At 32.6% G+C, this 19,210-nt stretch overlaps 1 protein-coding gene across 2 annotated transcripts; it reads left to right on the forward strand.

Moving 5' to 3' along the window:
• The first annotated feature begins 1,612 nt into the window (after positions 1–1,612).
• On the forward strand, positions 1,613–18,939 carry LOC127795687 (uncharacterized). 2 transcript variants are annotated; one of them, XM_052327516.1, is made up of 9 exons: positions 1,613–1,828; positions 2,435–2,562; positions 4,309–4,356; positions 4,450–4,563; positions 5,446–5,514; positions 5,612–5,668; positions 5,889–6,044; positions 7,932–8,012; positions 18,499–18,939. In XM_052327516.1, exons 1-9 carry the CDS (start codon positions 1,651–1,653, stop codon positions 18,922–18,924), a joined length of 1,257 nt encoding a protein of 418 aa, XP_052183476.1. In that variant the 5' UTR covers positions 1,613–1,650; the 3' UTR covers positions 18,925–18,939. The 2 variants fall into 2 exon arrangements, with proteins under 2 accessions (XP_052183476.1, XP_052183477.1); XM_052327517.1 differs by lacking the exon at positions 18,499–18,939 and adding an exon at positions 8,123–8,649.
• The last annotated feature ends 271 nt before the right edge of the window (positions 18,940–19,210 follow it).

Here is a 19,210-nt window from a genome sequence, read left to right on the forward strand (position 1 = left end):
AATTTAAATACAAGCTTTTGAGACATAAATGATTAAAACAAAAAAACATGTTTAAAAACAATTTCCTTTAATTCAAAATAAATTTAGTTTTTGCATGAGTAAGAGAAAACATGTTTAAAATTAATTTTTTTTAATTTAAAATAAATTTACTTTTTGTATGAAAAAGAGAAAATATGTCTAAAAATAATTATCTTTTAATTCAAAATAAATATACTTTTGCATAAGTAATAGAAGCATTTATCAATAAATGAAAATTCAAACATAAATTTTTGAGACATAAATGATCAAAAGAAGGAAACATGTTTAAAGACAATCTATCTTTAATTCAAAATAAATTTACTCTTTATATCTACTTTTAATTCAAAATAAATTTATTTTTTTTATATGAGAAAGAAATATATTTATATCATAAAAATATTTTTATTAATTATCAAAACTTAATTAATATGAGCAAGTTGGCTCAACATCTTGGATCTAAGTGATTTTGGGTAGACTGACTTGGCATTCCGACACTTGGAGGATTATACGGCAGGGAACTTAACGGTAAAATCGAATTTCATCAAAAGACATTTTTTCATTTTTGTCTCCAAATTTTGTAAATCATATTTTTTAAAAATCATGATACTTATAAAAAATTAATTTTATTGGGTTATGCATGATGAGATCAATGTAAACTAACAATAAGTTTAATTATGCAAGATAGGAAATAATTTATCGAGTGTTGTTCTTTTAAAAGCAAAACACAAAAAAATATTTGATTGAAAATTAAAAAAAAAAAGATGTTAATCTTGATAATTTCTTATCTGTATATGGATTAAGCCTAAATTAAATAGATCTAATCATAGATACATAAGGAAATTTGAGGAATTCTAGAGAGAGACCCTAATGGGAAAAAAAACCTTGGGTAAAGGAATTTATTCAATAAATCATCAACACAATCTCAAAACACACAAAAAGATGAGCTAACAAATTGAAAATAAAATATATATAAGAAACAAAGCAAAAAAGAGAGCCAAATAAAATATATATAAGAAACAAAGCAAAAAAGAGAGCCACAAATCTATCGACGAAAAGAAAGTTTCAATGACCTAACAAAGTATCTCAAAGACTTATTCGGGAGACATTCTTAGAACTAAAAAAGTGTAAATAGATAATTTTAAAATCTTATTTAAGAAATATATAAAATATAAGATAAGTCAAATTCTAATCAATTTTGAAATATGAACTATGGTTGTCACAAATTTTTCCAACTTCTCTATTGGACTCTTAATTTTAGAAGATAATTATTGAAACTCAAGATAGAGCTCTGCTATCTTTTTTAATTACAAGAATTTAATTTAAGTATTTGAGTACTTAAATAAAAAATATTATATTTTTTATATAAATTTTGACGAATTAAAAACGAATCTCCCAATATAAATTTTATTATTATATTCATGTAACAATAACGTCAAATTTTGGCTTTGCTTCTGTAATAAAAACATGTTACTTTCTTTGGGTCCAACAAACTAGACCGAAAAGCTGGTTCGGGAGATGCGAATTCACCCCTTGGTATTTCAAGTTTTTAACATTATAATAATAATAATATTCGGAAGACGTCATATATCTCATATAAACAACAGTCGCTGGAGAGTTCAGAGCAGAGCAGCGATGCCGATGGGGCTTTCACTGATTGTGCTTCTCGCCATACTTCCACATCTCCTCGTCCCCTCTGAATCTAAAGCTTCCGGGCCTCGGATTGGCTCTGAAACTACATCATGTGGAGACCATCAGAATCACCAGTTGATTGCCGAGTTCGAAGAGGCGAAGCTCAGAATCGATCAATTGGGTAATTTCCCATTTTCCTACACTCCGCTTGATTTGGTTAGCCTTCTATTTATATGGTAACCACCACAATCTACGCTGCAGACACTTGGATGCTGGCAAAATCATCCGTTCATATTGTGAACTTTCCCTGCCCTGCTTTTACACAATCACTCGATTTTGTTGGAGTGTCTTAGCATATAGTTTTGGTGCTTAGTTGAGATCGTCCATTGATGTTTAAGGGTTTTGAGTGAATTTTTCAAGAAAGGGAGAAATTATTTTGTGCCTCCAAAGTTGCAAATATTGGTGTCCCAAATCAATATTTTGTTACCACTTGTTAATGGTAAGTATAAATCTGTAAGTAGATTCAGGTTATTATTTTTCTTGGTCAAAAGAATATTTGTTAGTTTACCTTACTATTAACACGTGACAGTAAATCATTGGTTTGAGCACCTCAATTTGCCTCGGAGATGCAAAATAATTTCTCAAAGAAAGGAGGGTAGCCTCAAGCCCGTTATACTTTATGCTAAAGTCAACATCATAAGAAAAGTGCTGTTACGGTGGTTTTAGATGAATGCGTGTGTGTATTCTCGGGACTTGCATGATCTCAATCTAATTTATGTCTTTGTAGAATCCCTCCTTGAGGGAACTATCTGGGACATAAATGCAAAAAGCTTCTATCTCAAAGAAAATGAGAAGCTAATTAAAGAGATGACGCATGAACTGGATCGTCTACAATCTGCATTTTCCAGTTTACAGGTTTGCCCTCTTAAACAATATGCTAATATTTGATGTTTGTATGTGCCAGCATGGAGACTTCCTGATGCTATGCAATCTCTATTCTTTTTTTCTTCAAAGATAAACTTCTTTTGGAATCTTGTAATGTGCATAATTAACATGTTTGTGTATTATGTACTCTGATTTTTTGTACAATTTCAAAAGTTGTACACATGGATTTATTATTTTAGTTCATAATGTCTCTAGAAAGTTGCTAACACATTCATGTTATAGTTTCCTTCTTCTATAGATACATTCCAATTTTTTTTTTTTTTTCAAGTAAAAAAAGGTATGAGGGGGCTGAAGATTGATGATTACCCTCTCTTTGATGTGACCGAAGGGTATTCTATATAAGCAGCAAAGTGTTCTCAAGTCTCTTCTTAATGCAAGTGGGATATTGATGTTATCTCATTGATTTACCTTGTTTTGAGTTTTTCTCAAGTCCCCTGCCGCGGTGTGCAAAAGTAAACATAAGATTTGGACCTTACCTATTATCTCTTGAAATAATCTATAAGCTAAGATTTATCAAGATATGGACGAAATGTCCGGCTTCCATGGCACTACTGAATTTCTAGTTTTCCTTTTCCACATATTTCAACAAACCGCTGATTCTTACGTTGGCTTCTATTTATTTAACAACTGATAGATGTCACCTTGGAAATTAGTGATATAGTTACACATGGCGTGATTTTAGTAACCATATAAGTTGTAAATAATAAAACATATTTGGTGAGTTGCTGGGTTTAGTCCCTGAATATAACTGCCTGCTATGACTGAACCAAGGAAAAATGAAAAATTAAAGGAAAACTGAAAAATTAAATTGTTGGCTACATTTCTCATGACAAGAAATCTCTGAGTTTCACGTGAGAGCTACCGACCGCTAGAAGAGCATGCTCCATATCTGACTTCGTAGTCAATACAAGTGCTCTTCGTGTTAGTTATCCACTAATAAAAAAAAAAAAAAAGAAATGTTGAAGTTTACTTAGCAAAAATAAATAAATGAAGTGTTAGCTATCCATCGTGGGTAAATATTTCCCACACTTTGTTACTGTTTTGGGAGGAGATAAGACTGGCTGGGTCATTTAATTTATCAAGCAGTAATCAAATAAGTTTGTTCTTCAAGATAAAAGCTACATAACTTTAGCAATGGCTACTTCTCAAAACAGTTGCATAAAAGGGGAGCCAAACCAGACTATAAAGACCTGGGATCTAAACCAAAATTCAACAATTGAACAGACTAATAAAACAATAATTCAGTAAGATTCAGGAATAAAGCAACAGGTACAATATGTATGTCCATTCAATCTCTAGCACCATGACAGCAGCAGCAGCAATCAGAAGAATATCCAATGCCAGTTCCAGTTAACTGGACACAGAAGCTGGTAGGTTCTACTCTCTTTGCAGGAAAATCAAATACATTACAACATGGTTTTTTTAGTTTGAAGATAAAAATATTTGAACCATTTCTTGATATGTGTTATCTTTGCACAGTGGTGCCGTGCTATTCTATCTGTATTGATCCAATTTTATCAGTTCTCCATGAAGGGACATATTATTTAATGTGTACTTTTCATATGCCGTGCTAAATATAGCTACCCTTTTGCTAATGACATATAAAATGCTTGATTCTTTGTATCTTGTTCCTGATTTATGTTACATTCTGCAGTGAGCATGATTGCAGTATTCCAACCCATCGTATTGCTTATTGATTTAGCCTTCATATTGCAGGATGAGTCATTGAGTGCAAATCGTAGGCTTAATCAGCTTGAGGAAGAGGTTTGGTTCAATTCTATTGATTCTCTCATTTATTTTTCATTGCTTGATCTTTTGGTTGTTTATCCTTACCAAAATGTAAAAATGGATGTTTAGGTCCGAATTCTTTGGGCTACCTTAGGGAAAAACAACTTTGAGCTTCACCTTTTAGCGTCTAAAGCAGAAGCTGCTGAGAACAGATTAGAACTGGTTACTTCTCAAGTTGAAAAGGTTGGCACCCTGACTCATACCTTTATTCCTAGATGAGCTACTTGAGGACATTGGCAATCTATTACTTGAATTGATGCATTGATGTCCATAACTGTGGAAGTAAAATTCTATTTCTTTTCTTATAAATAAGTGTACAGTTACTTGTCTTTTCTTGTATAGCAGCACATTCACTGTAACATTCTTATTTTAGTATGTGTACTAAAAAGTATATGACAAGTGTTCATGGTCAACATGATGCTAAATCTTCTTATAAATGGTTGTGTTTCTTAAGTTCGAGGGACCCATTTTTCTAGCTATGAAGGATATTGGATTATTTGGAGATTCTAGATTGGGTTCCTCTTGATGGTGCCAACTCTTTGGGGAAAGGAGGTGGTACTACTCAGTCATAGGAAAGGAGAGCAGAATCTGGTAATCAGGTAGAATCCTCTTTTTGGGTGCTAATAAATATCAGAAGCCTGGTTAAGTTTTTCAGCTTGCCTATTAATGCCCATGAAGAGGCTCTGGAGCTGTTTCTAATGTACTAGGCAGATGTAGTCTCAGACCAATTATGCAGTGAGGAAGGTTTGGGATTCTCCAAAAGCAAAGTACCTGGGGATTGCCAAAAATATGTAGATCCCAACATGATCTGCACACTATCTGGTCTTCTAACTTATGTTTACCTCCAGATACTGTGTGGGACCTGTTTAGATAATCAGTTGAGTAATGGATGGATTAATGTTAAATGCATGTGAACTGTGTGCTACTTCAACCGTCTACTTTGCAGTCTCAAGCATTATGACTAAACTGTTTGCTGAGCATCCCTTGACATCAATTTGAAGTACTTTTTGTTGTCAGTACTTACGTGCATTTGTCAAGTTAGTAGTACTTTTCTGGTGTTTACAGATGGCTGACATTGTGACAGAGCAATGGATTCAAATTCAGCAACTTGAACAGGCTCTTCATATAGCAGAAGTATGACAGCAAACCTCTCTCTCTCTCTCCAAATGCTGTGCGGAACTGTAAAGTTCAAAACTTTTGAATCAAAATGTCTAAAATTTGTCCATTGCAGATGAGGGCTTTAAAGGTTAAAAGAGAAGTCAGCTTCACAAGATGCACGTTCTTAAAGGCAAGGGAACATTATTTGGCTACTTTGGTTTCTTCTGCCTAGTCCTTTTCTAATTCAGAAATTCAATAAACATAATATTAAAATTTTTATAGCAATTTCTATCTATCATCTCCAATAGTAGTGTTAGGCACGGTTGAAAATCTGTGGAAGTCCCTTATTTTTTGTCACAGTTCCTATACATTTCAGTTTTTGGTAAATCTAATGCAACGTGTGCTTATAGTTTGTCAGAAACCTTTTTGGTAATCATCTCCGGAAGTTAATGATGATGCTGGATTCACTCTTATTTGACAAGGAATCTGCTTTGGGTTCCTATGCATCTCAAGCTTTGCAAAAGTCAAAAAGGATCATGTCAGCAACAAAGAAGTATCATCACGAGGTATGCATTTTATTTTTTTGTAAAAATTGCTTTTTTTGTATGTGAGCTGGGTGAACTGTCTCGCACACTCAGTGTCTAAGCAATGTAAATTTTATGCCTGTTCAGCATTTCATGATATAATGTATAGAAAGAGATGATTGGAGAGCTAGGATTCACGTAGCTGTCTCCACCTAGTGGGATTAAGGCTTGTGACGTTGTTATTTTACTCTTCATGATACAAATATTTTCAAATGTTTTTTTCTTGTGAACAACTAAAGCTTGGATAACAACAACAATTATAAGCCTTATTCTCCTAGGGGGATTGGCTATATGAATTCTAGATCTCCAGCCATCTCCATTTGTTTAAAATCCATGATAGTTGATCCAATAAGTTTCTATGCTAGTTGTCAGCTACCATGACTTCTTAATTGGCTTTGTGACTTTCATGATAGTACTCAGATACGTTTTCTTAATCAGTTCATAGGGCTTTAAAACCAGAAGCCCAACATTTCATCCTACTTGCAGTGGACTCTCCAAACATGATTATAGATTGAGAAAGTGGAATTTGTTTGGTCAAAATGGAGGAAAATTAGGAAGGGAAGAGAAGGGTGAATGGAAGAGAGATGGATCCCCTGGGTAAGGAACTATGGTTGCCTCCAAGTTTTTTGGTTGAGAGGAAGGAAGAGAGTAGTAAATGTTCTTAAAGTATTTTATTATCAAACTGTAAGTAAACGGCTCAAAGAGGAGTTAGAAGAGCAAAAACATTTTCACCCATAAGTCTTCCTTCCCTGATCCACTTGCCAACTTCTTGTTCAAATCCGATATCCTTCCCATTGGGAAGGATTGTTTCTCCTTCCCCTAAATCCTTTCCCTCACAGGCTAGCTTCCTTTAATCATTACAGTTTCTTGGTAATTATTATCATCCAATTTCATGCAAGTCTGTCTGGTCTTCTTGGGACATTCGTTGAACACTTATCCCACACCATCATAGTATAAATTTGCATCAGCTATATTCTATTTCCAGTCTTCTAATATACAGCAAAGCATAAATAGATATCATCAATATTCTATCAATGTGGCAGAATTCTCTCTCTCTCTTTCTCTCACACACACAGACACAGACACACACACACACATTTTGAATCAAGCAAATCAGTAGTGGCTTTTCCTTTCAGTCAATCCGAAGAATTCTTCTTTTTGGAATTTAGTTACCGGTGGATGGACTGGCCAGTTTGCAGTAAAAAGCTAGTTGGAAAAAATCAGCCAATTAACAGTTGAAGTGACCAGTTGAACAAGGCTGATGTTAGAGAAGACAACTATAATTTGGGAAACCAAGAAGTTGATGTTGACTCTTTGATACTATATATTAAATGATTCGTAATTTGGATATTATTGATGCGTGGACAATCTTTTTGTAATTGTTGATTCATAATCTAAATGTTTTATCTTGAGTTTCATTTTATTTTCATCCTAAATTTTTACTAATATTATTATATTATGGACTCTTTCTAATTATAGAAGAATGTTATTTGATACATTTTTGAATCTATTATAGTATTTCACGATGGATTTTAATTTGTTTTGGTTTTTGGATCTTAGTTCTAATTATCATGTATTTATTTATTTAATAAAATAAATCCCAGTTCAATGCTGGTCTAACCTCTCCATTTCTAGTTTAAGTCCCCAGTCTGGTTTTTCAAACATTGTGATTTTATGCATTTGTTGTATTTGTCTACTCATATTTCATACACTAAAACATGAATGTGAGGGTTTGGCCTACAACTTACGTATTCAACTCTGTTTCACAATATTGCATGATTGGATCATGTGGAATATCAACCAGTGGTGTTAACATCTAGCAAACTTGATGACATACCAATTAACTAATTTGGCCATCTCTTTTTTTAGTTGCAAGGTTGGATTAAGCAGGAAATGGAAAGGAATGAACTTACTGCAGCTCTTGCTAATGAAGAATTGGTGTTTTTCATGGTATGCCATTATTTATATTTGCTTGTCTTCTATTTTTGATTGTTCAAGTGTTCCACACACTAGCTGCTTTAAAACCTGTGTCAGACTTTGATCTTTTTCACATACCCCAGGCTTCGGCACTTATAATCTTTCCAGTAATGGGTGTTTGGATATTGCTCTCTTCACAATTCAGCTAGATGGAATCAACCCTTGTCATGAAGAAGATCAAATCTAAACCTTAGGAAGCTTCCGTCCTGTTCCTAGGATCGACAATGGAGATAGAAATTATACTGACTTTTCTAGGTTACATTTGCCAAATTAGCAGCTGTAAATGCATCGACTAGGCAAAATAGTCGCCTCAGCTTTGTATACAGGAATAGAGTTAACAATACCAACAGGCACCAGCATTGGTGCTTGCAAAAGCAGTGGATATGAAGCTCAATGTGGTGATGAAAAAGAAGAGAGGGCATGCGAGAAAGAGGTTTAGTAGAGTCCTGGCTGTGATATTCATGCTTTGATTCCAAGTCTCTTTGTGTTCTTTCTTTTGTTCCAGTATCGTTTTCCCCCAAATGAATGAGGATTTCCCTTCTGGAAGTTTGTAATCTGTGTCATTTTTTTTGTCTGTCATCTGGTTCTTAACACACAGACTATGGTGATGATTTTAGGTTCTGTGGTTTTTCAACTTTAGATTGTAAGTCATAATCTTCACTGTGAAGGAAATAATAAATCATAAAACATCATACCCATGAATCTTGAAACTTCATGTTTTTCATATAGTATAAAAAAAGAAAAACATACATTGATATTTCAAGATGTAAAACACGCTTCCAATTGATGAAGAGAATTGAAGGATTTGATTTTTCTCTCTTAACCCCTTAATCTTGATGATGGAGGAAAAATTGTACGTTAATTTTGATTTCTTGTTTTTTTTTTCTTGGTAGAGAGATGACTAAATTTCTATTTATAGGTTTAGGTATAACCTTCTATTAAAACTTATCAAGAGTTGTATATATCTTCAAAACCAAATAGATTTTTAGTGTTCAATCATCTTATTAATTTTTTTTTATTATTTTATCAAATAATTACAATTATACTTGATAAAATAAACTTAAATGTAATATTAATTAAAATAACTGCGCCTGGGGATGTTATCCACTGCCGGTCCCAAGTCTGGATAAAGGAGGAGGGTTGTGTTAGGTAACCGACAGCTAACGTAAAACTTAGTCGGATCCAAAACATGAACTCTAGACAAATTATGAAAAATCGTTTGGGCGTGGGCGTAACCCTTCATAGCGACGCGCTATACTGTCCCCGTGTAGTGATAAGTGAGCTAGGGCCGCTGCATCGACGCCCGGATGTAGTGATAAATGAGCAAGGGTTCCCGCATTTGCTTGGACGGATGTGGGTAAAGAAGCTAGTCCAAAATCAAAATCAAAAACAAAATCAAATTCAAAGTCAAGGCCAAAAACAAAATCAAATCCAAAGTCAAGGCAAAAAACAAAATCATAGATTAAGGATTGGGTCATGGAACATAGGAACATTAACAGGCAAAGCTATGGAAGTGGTGGATGTGATGATTAGGAGAAAAATTAATATTATGTGCCTTCAAGAGACGAGATGGGTAGGAAAAAAAGCAAAAAGTTTATCAGAAGCTGGATATAAAATATGGTACACAGGAACTGATCGAGCGAAAAATGGAGTGGGGATTATTATGGATAAAAGCTTAATAGATGAGGTAGTGGATGTAAAGAGAATAGGGGATATGATTATTATGGTGAAGATTAGTCTAGGAAGAATGACTATGAATATCTTTAGCACATATGCACCACAAGCGGGGTTAGGTGATGAGATAAAAGCAAAATTCTGGGAGGACTTAGAGGGACTCATACAAATGATACCAAGAGAAGAGAAAGTGATTATAGGAGGTGACTTAAATGGGCACGTGGGTAGAGACGGAAACGGATATAGAGAGGTACACGGAGGGTATGGATTCGGGAAAATTAATAATGAGGGTAAATCTATCCTAGATTTTGCTATGGCATATGAGCTCATTATAACCAATACTAGGTTCAAAAAACGGGACGAACACTTAATCACATATAAAAATATCACCTCAAGCACCCAAATAAATTACTTCCTCATGAGACAAGAGGATCGGTTATGTTGTAGGAATTGTAAGGTGATACCGGGAGAGTGTTTGACTACTCAACATAGACTTCTAGTACTTGATGTCCAAATAAGAAATTGGAAGAGAAAAAATCACATAGAACAAAATCCAAGAATCGGTGGTGGAATTTAAAAGGGGAGAAACAACTAATCTTCAAAGAAAAATTAAGGGGTAGAAGGGAATGGAATGGAGAAAGACAGACAAACCAAATGTAGAAAGAAATGGCTAATGCTCTGAGAAGTACGGCAAAGGTAGTCCTTGGAGAGACAAATGGTAGAGCCCCTAACCTTAAGGAGTCTTGGTGGTGGAATGAAGAGGTACAATTGAAAATTAAAAATAAGAAAACTTGCTATAAGGCGGTATATCAATGCAACAATGAAAAAAATCAAAAAAATTATAAAGAAGCAAAAAATGCAACAAAAAGAGCTGTCAGTGAAGCAAGGTCAAAAGCATATGAGAATCTATATAAACGACTTGATACAAAAGATGGAGAAAGGGATATATATAAATTAGCTAAAGCAAGAGAAAGAAAAACACGGGATTTAAATCAAGTGAAATGCATAAAAGATGACAATCAAAATGTTTTAGTAAATGAGGGAGCGATTAAGGAGAGATGGAATGAGTATTTCACAAAATTATTCAATGATGGTGGTGACACAAGAGTTAGGTTGGGACATCTTAGTAACTCCGAAGGGAATGTGAGCTACACATTCTATCGACGCATAAGTTCAAATGAAATAAGGCAAGCATTAAAAAGATGAAAAATCATAAGGCAGTGGGACCAGATAATATACCAATAGAAGCATGAAAATGCATGGGAGAAGAGGGCATCTCCTGGCTAACGCAACTATTTAACGCCATCCTTAAATCAAAAAAGATGACAGATGAGTGGAGGAAGAGTACTTTGGTTCCTATATACAAGAACAAAGGAGATGTTCAAAACTGTGAAAATTATAGAGGAATTAAGTTAATGAGTCATACCATGAAACTCTGGGAGAGAGTAATAGAGCAGAGGCTCAGAAAGGAAACAAAGGTGTCAGAAAATCAGTTTGGTTTCATGCCTAGTAGGTCAACAATGGAAGCTATATATTTACTGAGGCGTCTAATGGAAATATATCGAGATCATCAGAAGGACCTACATATGGTGTTTATAGATCTAGAAAAGGCCTATGATAGGGTCCCTAGAGAAGTATTATGGAGGGTTTTAGAGAAGAAATGAGTCAAAATAGCCTATATACAAGCCCTTAAGGACATGTATCATAGTGTAGAGACAAGGGTCAGGACATGCGGAGGGGATACTGAACCATTTACAACTACAATAGGACTGCATCAAGGTTCTGCACTAAATCCATACTTATTTGCCCTAGTAATGGATGAACTCACTAAAGATATTCAGACAGATGTGCCATGGTGTATGCTATTTGTAGACGACATAGTGTTGGTGGATGAAACAAAAGAAGGAGTGAACACTAAGCTTGAGTTGTGGAGAAACAATTTAGAATCTAAGGGATTTAAATTAAGTAGAAAGAAAACAGAATATATGGAATGCAAATTTAGTAAAAATACAAGAGTGGATGATGTTATAATAAAATTAGAAGACCAAATCTTACAAAGAAAAGACCATTTTCAATATTTGGGATCAGTGATTCAAAAAGATGGAGAAATCCACGAGGATGTTGTGCATAGAATTAAGGCAGGTTGGCTAAAATGGAGAAATGCATCGGGGGTGTTATGTGATGGTAAAATCCCATTAAAATTGAAAGGAAAATTTTATAGGACAACTATAAGACCAGTCTTGCTGTATGGCTCAGAATGTTGGGCAGTCAAATACCAGCATGAGCAAAAGACGAGTGTAGCGGAGATGAGGATGTTAAGATGGATGTGCGGACATACAAGAAAGGATAAAATTAGAAATGAAGTTATTCGTAATAAGATAGGAGTAGTGTCAATCGAGGAGAAGATGAGAGAGACTAGACTAAGATGGTTTGGTCATGTGAGAAGGAGAGTAAGAGACGCTCTCGTGAAGAGAGTTGATGAAATGGAACAATTAGTCACAAAAAGAGGTAGAGGTAGACCCAAGAAGACTTTGATAAAGACATTAAACTTTGATATGAAATATATGGATCTAAATGAGGATATGACAAAAGACAGAAATACATGGAAGTCTAGAATTCATGTAGCCGACCCCACATAATGGGATAAAGGCTGGATATGTTGTTGTTGTTGTATAATATTAATTAAAATAATTTTTACATTCTCTCACTTGACTCATATGATATTGCTTTCACAATTTAATAATAAGAACGTATCAAAAATTATACTAAAATTTTCCTTACTTTGGCTATGACGTAATATCATTATTAAGTTAAAATATTAATGCGAGTCACGGTAGTTGTACGTCAATTTTCAACACAATTTCTTTTATGTATCACAATACTAACCATTAACTTAACACAACCTTTAATGAAGATAATTATAAAAGTCTAACTTTAATGCTTTTCTTATACCAAATGTAGATAAGGATAGCAGTCTACTCATGCCCTTAGCATATACAAATAAAAACATGAAATATCATAAACACGTAAATGAACTTAAAGTGTCAAATGTATAAACTTAATAGAATTATAATACAATATAACTAAGATATCCAAAAATACCCATCCTTTCAACATTTTCATTAAATGTTTTGGGTGATAGTCATTTTGTTAAAGGATTTGCAATCATAAAATTAGTGTTAATGTTTTCAATCCACATTTTTTATTTCTAAATTCTTTCTTTAATGACCAAGTATTTTATTTCCATATATTAAACATCCTTAGAATACTTGTCGCTTTTAGAGAAAAAAATTGTTATAAAGTTATCACAATAAATTTTCAATGGCTTGGCAATACTGTTGACAACCCTAAATCCTAAAATAAAGTTTTGCAGCCATAATCCATGAATAGCAGCCTCAAAAGCATGCTATGAACTCAACTTCCATAGTGAATGCGGCGATGACGAACTGCTTCATATTTTTTCATGAGACTGCTTCTCTAACTAATAGGAACATGTAGACAAATGTATATTTTTTTTGTATCAACATATCTGACAAAATTTGAATTTGAATATTCAATCACCTCAAAACGATCGGATCTCCTTTAGTGAATATATGATCCTTCATTCCTTGCAAGTATCTGAGAACTTTCTTTGCAGATTTCTAATGATTCAAACCTAGATTACTTTGATACTCACCTAACATTTTGACAACAAAACTAATGTCTAGTCTAGTGCAAGTTGGAGCATACATTAAACTCCCAACCACAAATGCATAAGGAATATTTTTTATTTATTCTTGTTTTAATTCATTTTATTGGACATTGTATAAGGTTAAATTTATTCTCCTTTTGAATTAGAACTACCCTTGTTAAGCATTTATCTATCTTAAATTTCTCTAAAATTTTATTAACGTAGGCTTTTTGAGACAACTTTAACAATTCTTGTGATTTATCACAAAATATTTCTATTCCTATCATATAGGTTGCCTCTCTCATATCTTTCATTTCAAAATTCTTAGAGAGATATTTCTTGATTTCATATAATAACTCTTGTTTAAGTCCATATATTGATTTCTTTAATTTACACTTGATGTATTCTTTTTTCTTAATTGGAAAGTCTTCAGATTGATCTATATAAATCTCTTCCTCTAAATTTTCATTAAAAAAAACAGTCTTAACATCCATCTAATATAATTCTAAATCATAATAAGTTACTAAAATCATAATGATTTTAAGAGAATATTTCTTAAAAATTGGTGAAAAAGTTTCTTTATAATCAATGCCATCATGTTGAGTAAAACTTTTAGTAACAAACCTAACTTTATGTCGTTCAATAATACCTATTGAAATCATGTTTAGGCTTAAAAACTCATTTACATCCAACCTTTTGACATCCTTTAGGCAATTCAATGAGATTCCACTTGATTTTGATCCGTAGAGTTTAACTCTTTTTCCATAGCATTTAACCATCTAGTAAAATCATCACATTTCATGGTTTGTGAAAATGAAATTGAATTATTATCAATTCCTAAGTCAAATCCTAACTTTTGTAAATAAATCACATAGTTATAAAAAATAATAGATGTCATTTCTCTTTGAAATCTTCTTAATGATATTACTTGTGGTTTAACAACTATGGGTTCATTATTGAAAATTACATCATGGAGTGTTTGATCATTTATTAGTTGTTCTTAACTATTATTTGGTTGAATTACAATTTGAGGAACAACAATCGTAATTCTTGTTGTTCTAAAGTTCAATTTCTTTTTATGTGAATTATAAATTCTTACTTTTGTTGTACAACTCAAATATGTAAGTGTCTTAAATTGAATTTTCTTTCTGTCCATAGTTCAAAAGGGGTATTTGGAATTGGAATACCTTGCTTAAAACCCTGTTTAGGAAATACATGACAATCCTAAATGCATATATCCACAAAGATTAGGGTAAAGAAGAATGACTCTTTATACTCTTAACAATTTTCATTAAAGTATGATTACGCTTTTCTGTAACACTATTTTGTTGTGGTGTATTTCACATTGTGTATTGAGCACAAATACCATATCTTTTAAAGAATTTGATAAATGGACTTGGATATTGTTTTGTTTTATCAATCTTTCTATAACATTTACTATCCCTATCTGACCTTACAATTTTAATATTTTTATCTAATTGTTGCTCAATCTCTTTAATATACACCTCAAGTGCATCAACTAATTGAGATTTATCATACAATAGATAAATGTAATTATAACATGAAAAATCATTAATAAATGTGATAAAATATTTTTCTTAATTAAAAGATGGAGTATCAAAAGGTCCATAAATATCAATGCATATAATTTTAATAGGATGTGCTTTTTGCAGCTCATTTTTTAGTGTGTTTTATTTGTTTTTTTTTAATACAATCAATATACACTTTGAGATCAATAAAATCTAAATGCGAAAAGATTTCATTCTTTGCCAATCTTTGTATCATTTTTGTAAATATATGATCCAAACATTTATGTTACTAGAAAATAGAATTTTCATCAAGTAAATTGTTTAGTGCCAACATTATGATGCAAGACCATTAAACTTATAAAAATCATCACATAACATTCTAGAACCAATAAAACTATTATTCTTAAATAAACTAAAAGATTCAAAATCAAATTTAAAAGAAAAACCTGCTACATCAAGTTTTTGTAAAAAAATTAAATTGTAAGAAAATGTAGACACATAAAAAATATTAAATAAATCTAAATAATGTTTGGTATCTAAAATTAAACAATAAGTGCTAATACCTTCAATAGGAGCTTTGGTTTTATTCCCCATGAACACAAAATTTTCGTTTGATTTTATGGTTTATGGTTCAGATTATAAGGAATCCTTGCATCGTATTAGAAATATAAGGGCCTGTTCTCTTTGCTGTTTTCAACCCGTTTTGAGTTTTCAGTTTTTCAAAACACTGAAAACGCGTTCTCTTTGTTATTTTCAAAAACACATTTTCGAAAACAACAAAAAAATTTACAAAGAAAACCCAAAACAACATTTTGTTGTTTTGGGTGTTTTCAGTTAAAACACACTCAAAAACCCAAAACGCGGAAAACACACCGCCCCCCAACCCAATCTTGCATCTCCCCCTCTCTCTCTCTGTCGACTTGGCCAAACACCACAGGTCCGCAACTGCCCCCCGCCATCTTCTCCGTCACTGCCCTCCTCCCTTCCAGACTCATCTTCCTTCTTGCCATCGCAACGTCTGCCACCGCCATCGCCGCCACTGCAAGTCGTTCGTCTACGCCTGCCCCCTGCCATCGCCGCCACTGCAAGTCGTTCGTCTACGCCTGCCCCCCGCCATCTTTTTCGCCGCTATCCCCCTCTATTCCAGACTCTTCTTCCTTGTTGGCCATCGCAACGCCAGCCACCACCATCACCGTCGCCTACGTCATCCATCGCAGCGCCTGCCACCGTCGCCTACGCCATCCATCGCTGTGCATCGCATGTCGTTCGCTTACGCCGCTATCTATTCCAGATCCACCGCACCTCGCCGTTCTCTCTTCCAGATCCGCCATCCATGCCCGCCACGCCCAGATCCGCCATCGTCGATCGTCTCTTCCTCCTCCCCTTCTTCCATTTCTTGCTTCTTTCTTCTAGCCTTTCTTCTGTCCGCCACTGCCTCTCTCCACGCCCTAGTTTTTCCTTTAATTTTTTTTAATTATATATTTAAAATTTTAGATAAATTAATATTTTACTATTTTATGATTTATAATTTCTTTTTAATATTTATGTTATAGATAATTTAAATCTCAAAATTAATGTGAAATTTTAATTTGTAAGTAAAAATAAATTTATCATCAAATTAATAGTTGAGTTAAATAAAAAATAATTTTAGAAAATATTTTATAATTTTAATGTATTATATATAATTAGATTATTAGTTATTTTTTGTATTATATTTTAAATTTTTTTAATTAAATTTATAATTTATTAATAAGTATTTATAATTTTAAATTAAATTTATTAAATAAAATATTATGAAATAATTTTTCTCAAAATTTCAAAATAAACACGTTTTCTAATTTTTTGTTTTAAGAAACAGTTTTTCAGAATGACAAAAAGAACACGTTTTCAAAAATCTCAAAACAGACACTCAAAACACAAAACTCAAAATGAATTCAAAACTCAAAACTCAAAATTAAAACACAAAGAGAACGCCACCTAAGTAGTTGAATTAAAATCAATCCACCAAATATTATGAGAAGCTTCAATAAAGTTTGATTCAAAACATACTAAAGTATAATGCTTATCTTTCTTTTCAAACCAAATTTTATATTTCATAGTGTCCAACTTCATTACAAAAATAACATTTAATGGTCCCATATTCCTTCTTGTGAGCACCCTTAGAAGTTTCATCTAGGTTGTGAAAACTTTTCTTTCTTACTTTTTTCACTTATCTTTTTAGAATTCTTTTTAGTTTCTTGATGGCTTAAAAGATAAACTAAATGAACTCTTTGATTCTTTAATCTTATCTCCTCTTGAACAAGCATCTTCGTCAATTCATTTACATTCCATTTGTTTTTTTATAGTATTGTAATTCATTTGAAATTATCCATATTGCTTAAGAGATAAAAAATTAAGTATAAATTGTACTAAGAAATACTCATCTATATTAATTTTCAAAGTTTCTAATTTTGCAACTAAGGTCATCATTTTAAGAACATGCACATGAATGGTATGTGAACTATTATATTTCATAGTAGTCAAAGTACTTATTAATATACTAACAACTAACAAATGACTTATTAGTAGTTTGAGAATGTTCTTTCACAAATTTCTTAACATCATCAGTTTTAAGAAGATCTAACTGTCTTTAAATTATTTGCAATTGTCATTCACAAAAATATTAAGCTTAATTTGTTCGTTCTTTCCGATATTTTGTGGAAATATTTTTCATCATTGTTACTTTCAGCTATAATAGTAGCGGATTTTTCAATTCAGAGCGCCAAATCAAAATCCAAAATACTTAAGTGAAACTGAATTTTGTTCACTTCAATAACAATAAGAGAAATTCAATCCATTAAACTAAGGAACAAATGAAACATGCAAATGGAGTGAAAATGTACAAATACTACAAATAAAATTAAAGTACTCATATATTAATGTTTTGAGTCATAACATTTTCACATGAATTCAGATCCAAACATATAATATAAATAAACATAAAGTACATCAAAATTCTGATACTAAAATATACACAAAAACAAATTATTGATAATCATATATATACTAATTAAATATATTTTTTTATATTTAAATATATAAAATAAAATTAATAGAATATACTAATCACCATATTTATGTTTGTCAATTATAACAATAATTAATTAACTTTTGAGCTAATCTTATCTTATAATGCAAACTTTAATTTACCCATAAATAAGTATAATTGCATAATCTTAATGTCATTGTTAAACATAAAATTTGTAGGTAATTAAAAATAATTTATAACTTGAAGTTTAGCCATTTGGTGACTAACAAATTATTCATAATATAAATTTTAAATTATAAATATTTTTCATAATTCACATTATTTTTTTTAAATGGGTCGGATTATTAGATCGGGTCAACCAATCCAGATCTGGGTAGGTCAACCCGATCTAATATGCGTGGATCCGGTTGTAGCAAATCGAATCCAGACCCCAAATAGTGGGTCAGGTGACTTGACCCAATTTCGGAAAACGGGTCATACTTACCATCGTAAAGGTTGCCTAGGGTTTTCTCTTCTGATCGCCGTCACTGGCTCTTTCCCTTATTCTTTGCAATTTAGCTGCCAGTTTATTGCCTCCCAACGGCGGCCCATCATGCCTTCGGCCGCCGGCAACTCGCGCTACAGGAGCTTTGGGCGCCGGCTGCAAGAGCTTTGACCCATCGCAAGCCGCAAACCAGAGAAGAAGACAGACCACAGCGGAGATGGCTGGTCGAAGACCAAAGGCCCATGGCCGATCGGTCACGGCATAGACGTAAGTCCTATGGACTGTTGGAAATGACGAAAACCGCCGGAGAAAATGAAGAGATACGGCCTATCACCGCCCTTAGCTGTCGGTTATCGCCAACAACTGCCACTACTCATCGCTACCAACCTTTCTGGCGAGTGATCTATCATCATACAGCCTGGTTTCAAAACTTCCGGCGATTTCTGGAGTCCAACGGCGAGTTTCTGCAACCGTCATCTCCCTCCCCTTTTTCCCTGTGAACAATCTTCTTACATAAAAATAGAATTTGTTAAAATCAAAATTTTAAATTAGATCGAAGAATTATCTATAAAATTGAATCATAAATTTGAATGGTTAAATTTTAAAAATAATTAAAATTATTTTAATATATATAAATATATTTTTAAAATAATATAATTTTATAAAAAATAATTAATATTATTTAATAACATGATTATTACACTTTATAATTGTATTTTTCATAAATAAAAAATATATATTTATTTAAAAATAATTTTATATATTAATTTTAAAAATATTAAATAA

This window comes from Diospyros lotus, chromosome 2 (genome assembly GCF_014633365.1).
Source record: "Diospyros lotus cultivar Yz01 chromosome 2, ASM1463336v1, whole genome shotgun sequence".
Taxonomy (NCBI): Eukaryota; Viridiplantae; Streptophyta; class Magnoliopsida; order Ericales; family Ebenaceae; genus Diospyros; species Diospyros lotus.

Coding starts and splice junctions, on each gene's coding strand:
- LOC127795687 (XM_052327516.1), top strand. CDS start 1,651: ATGCCGATGGGGCTTTCACTGATTGTGCTTCTCGCCATACTTCCACAT. Junction 4,564..5,445: donor TTACTTCTCAAGTTGAAAAG/GTTGGCACCCTG, acceptor TGGTGTTTACAG/ATGGCTGACATTGTGACAGA. Junction 6,045..7,931: donor CAAAGAAGTATCATCACGAG/GTATGCATTTTA, acceptor CTCTTTTTTTAG/TTGCAAGGTTGGATTAAGCA.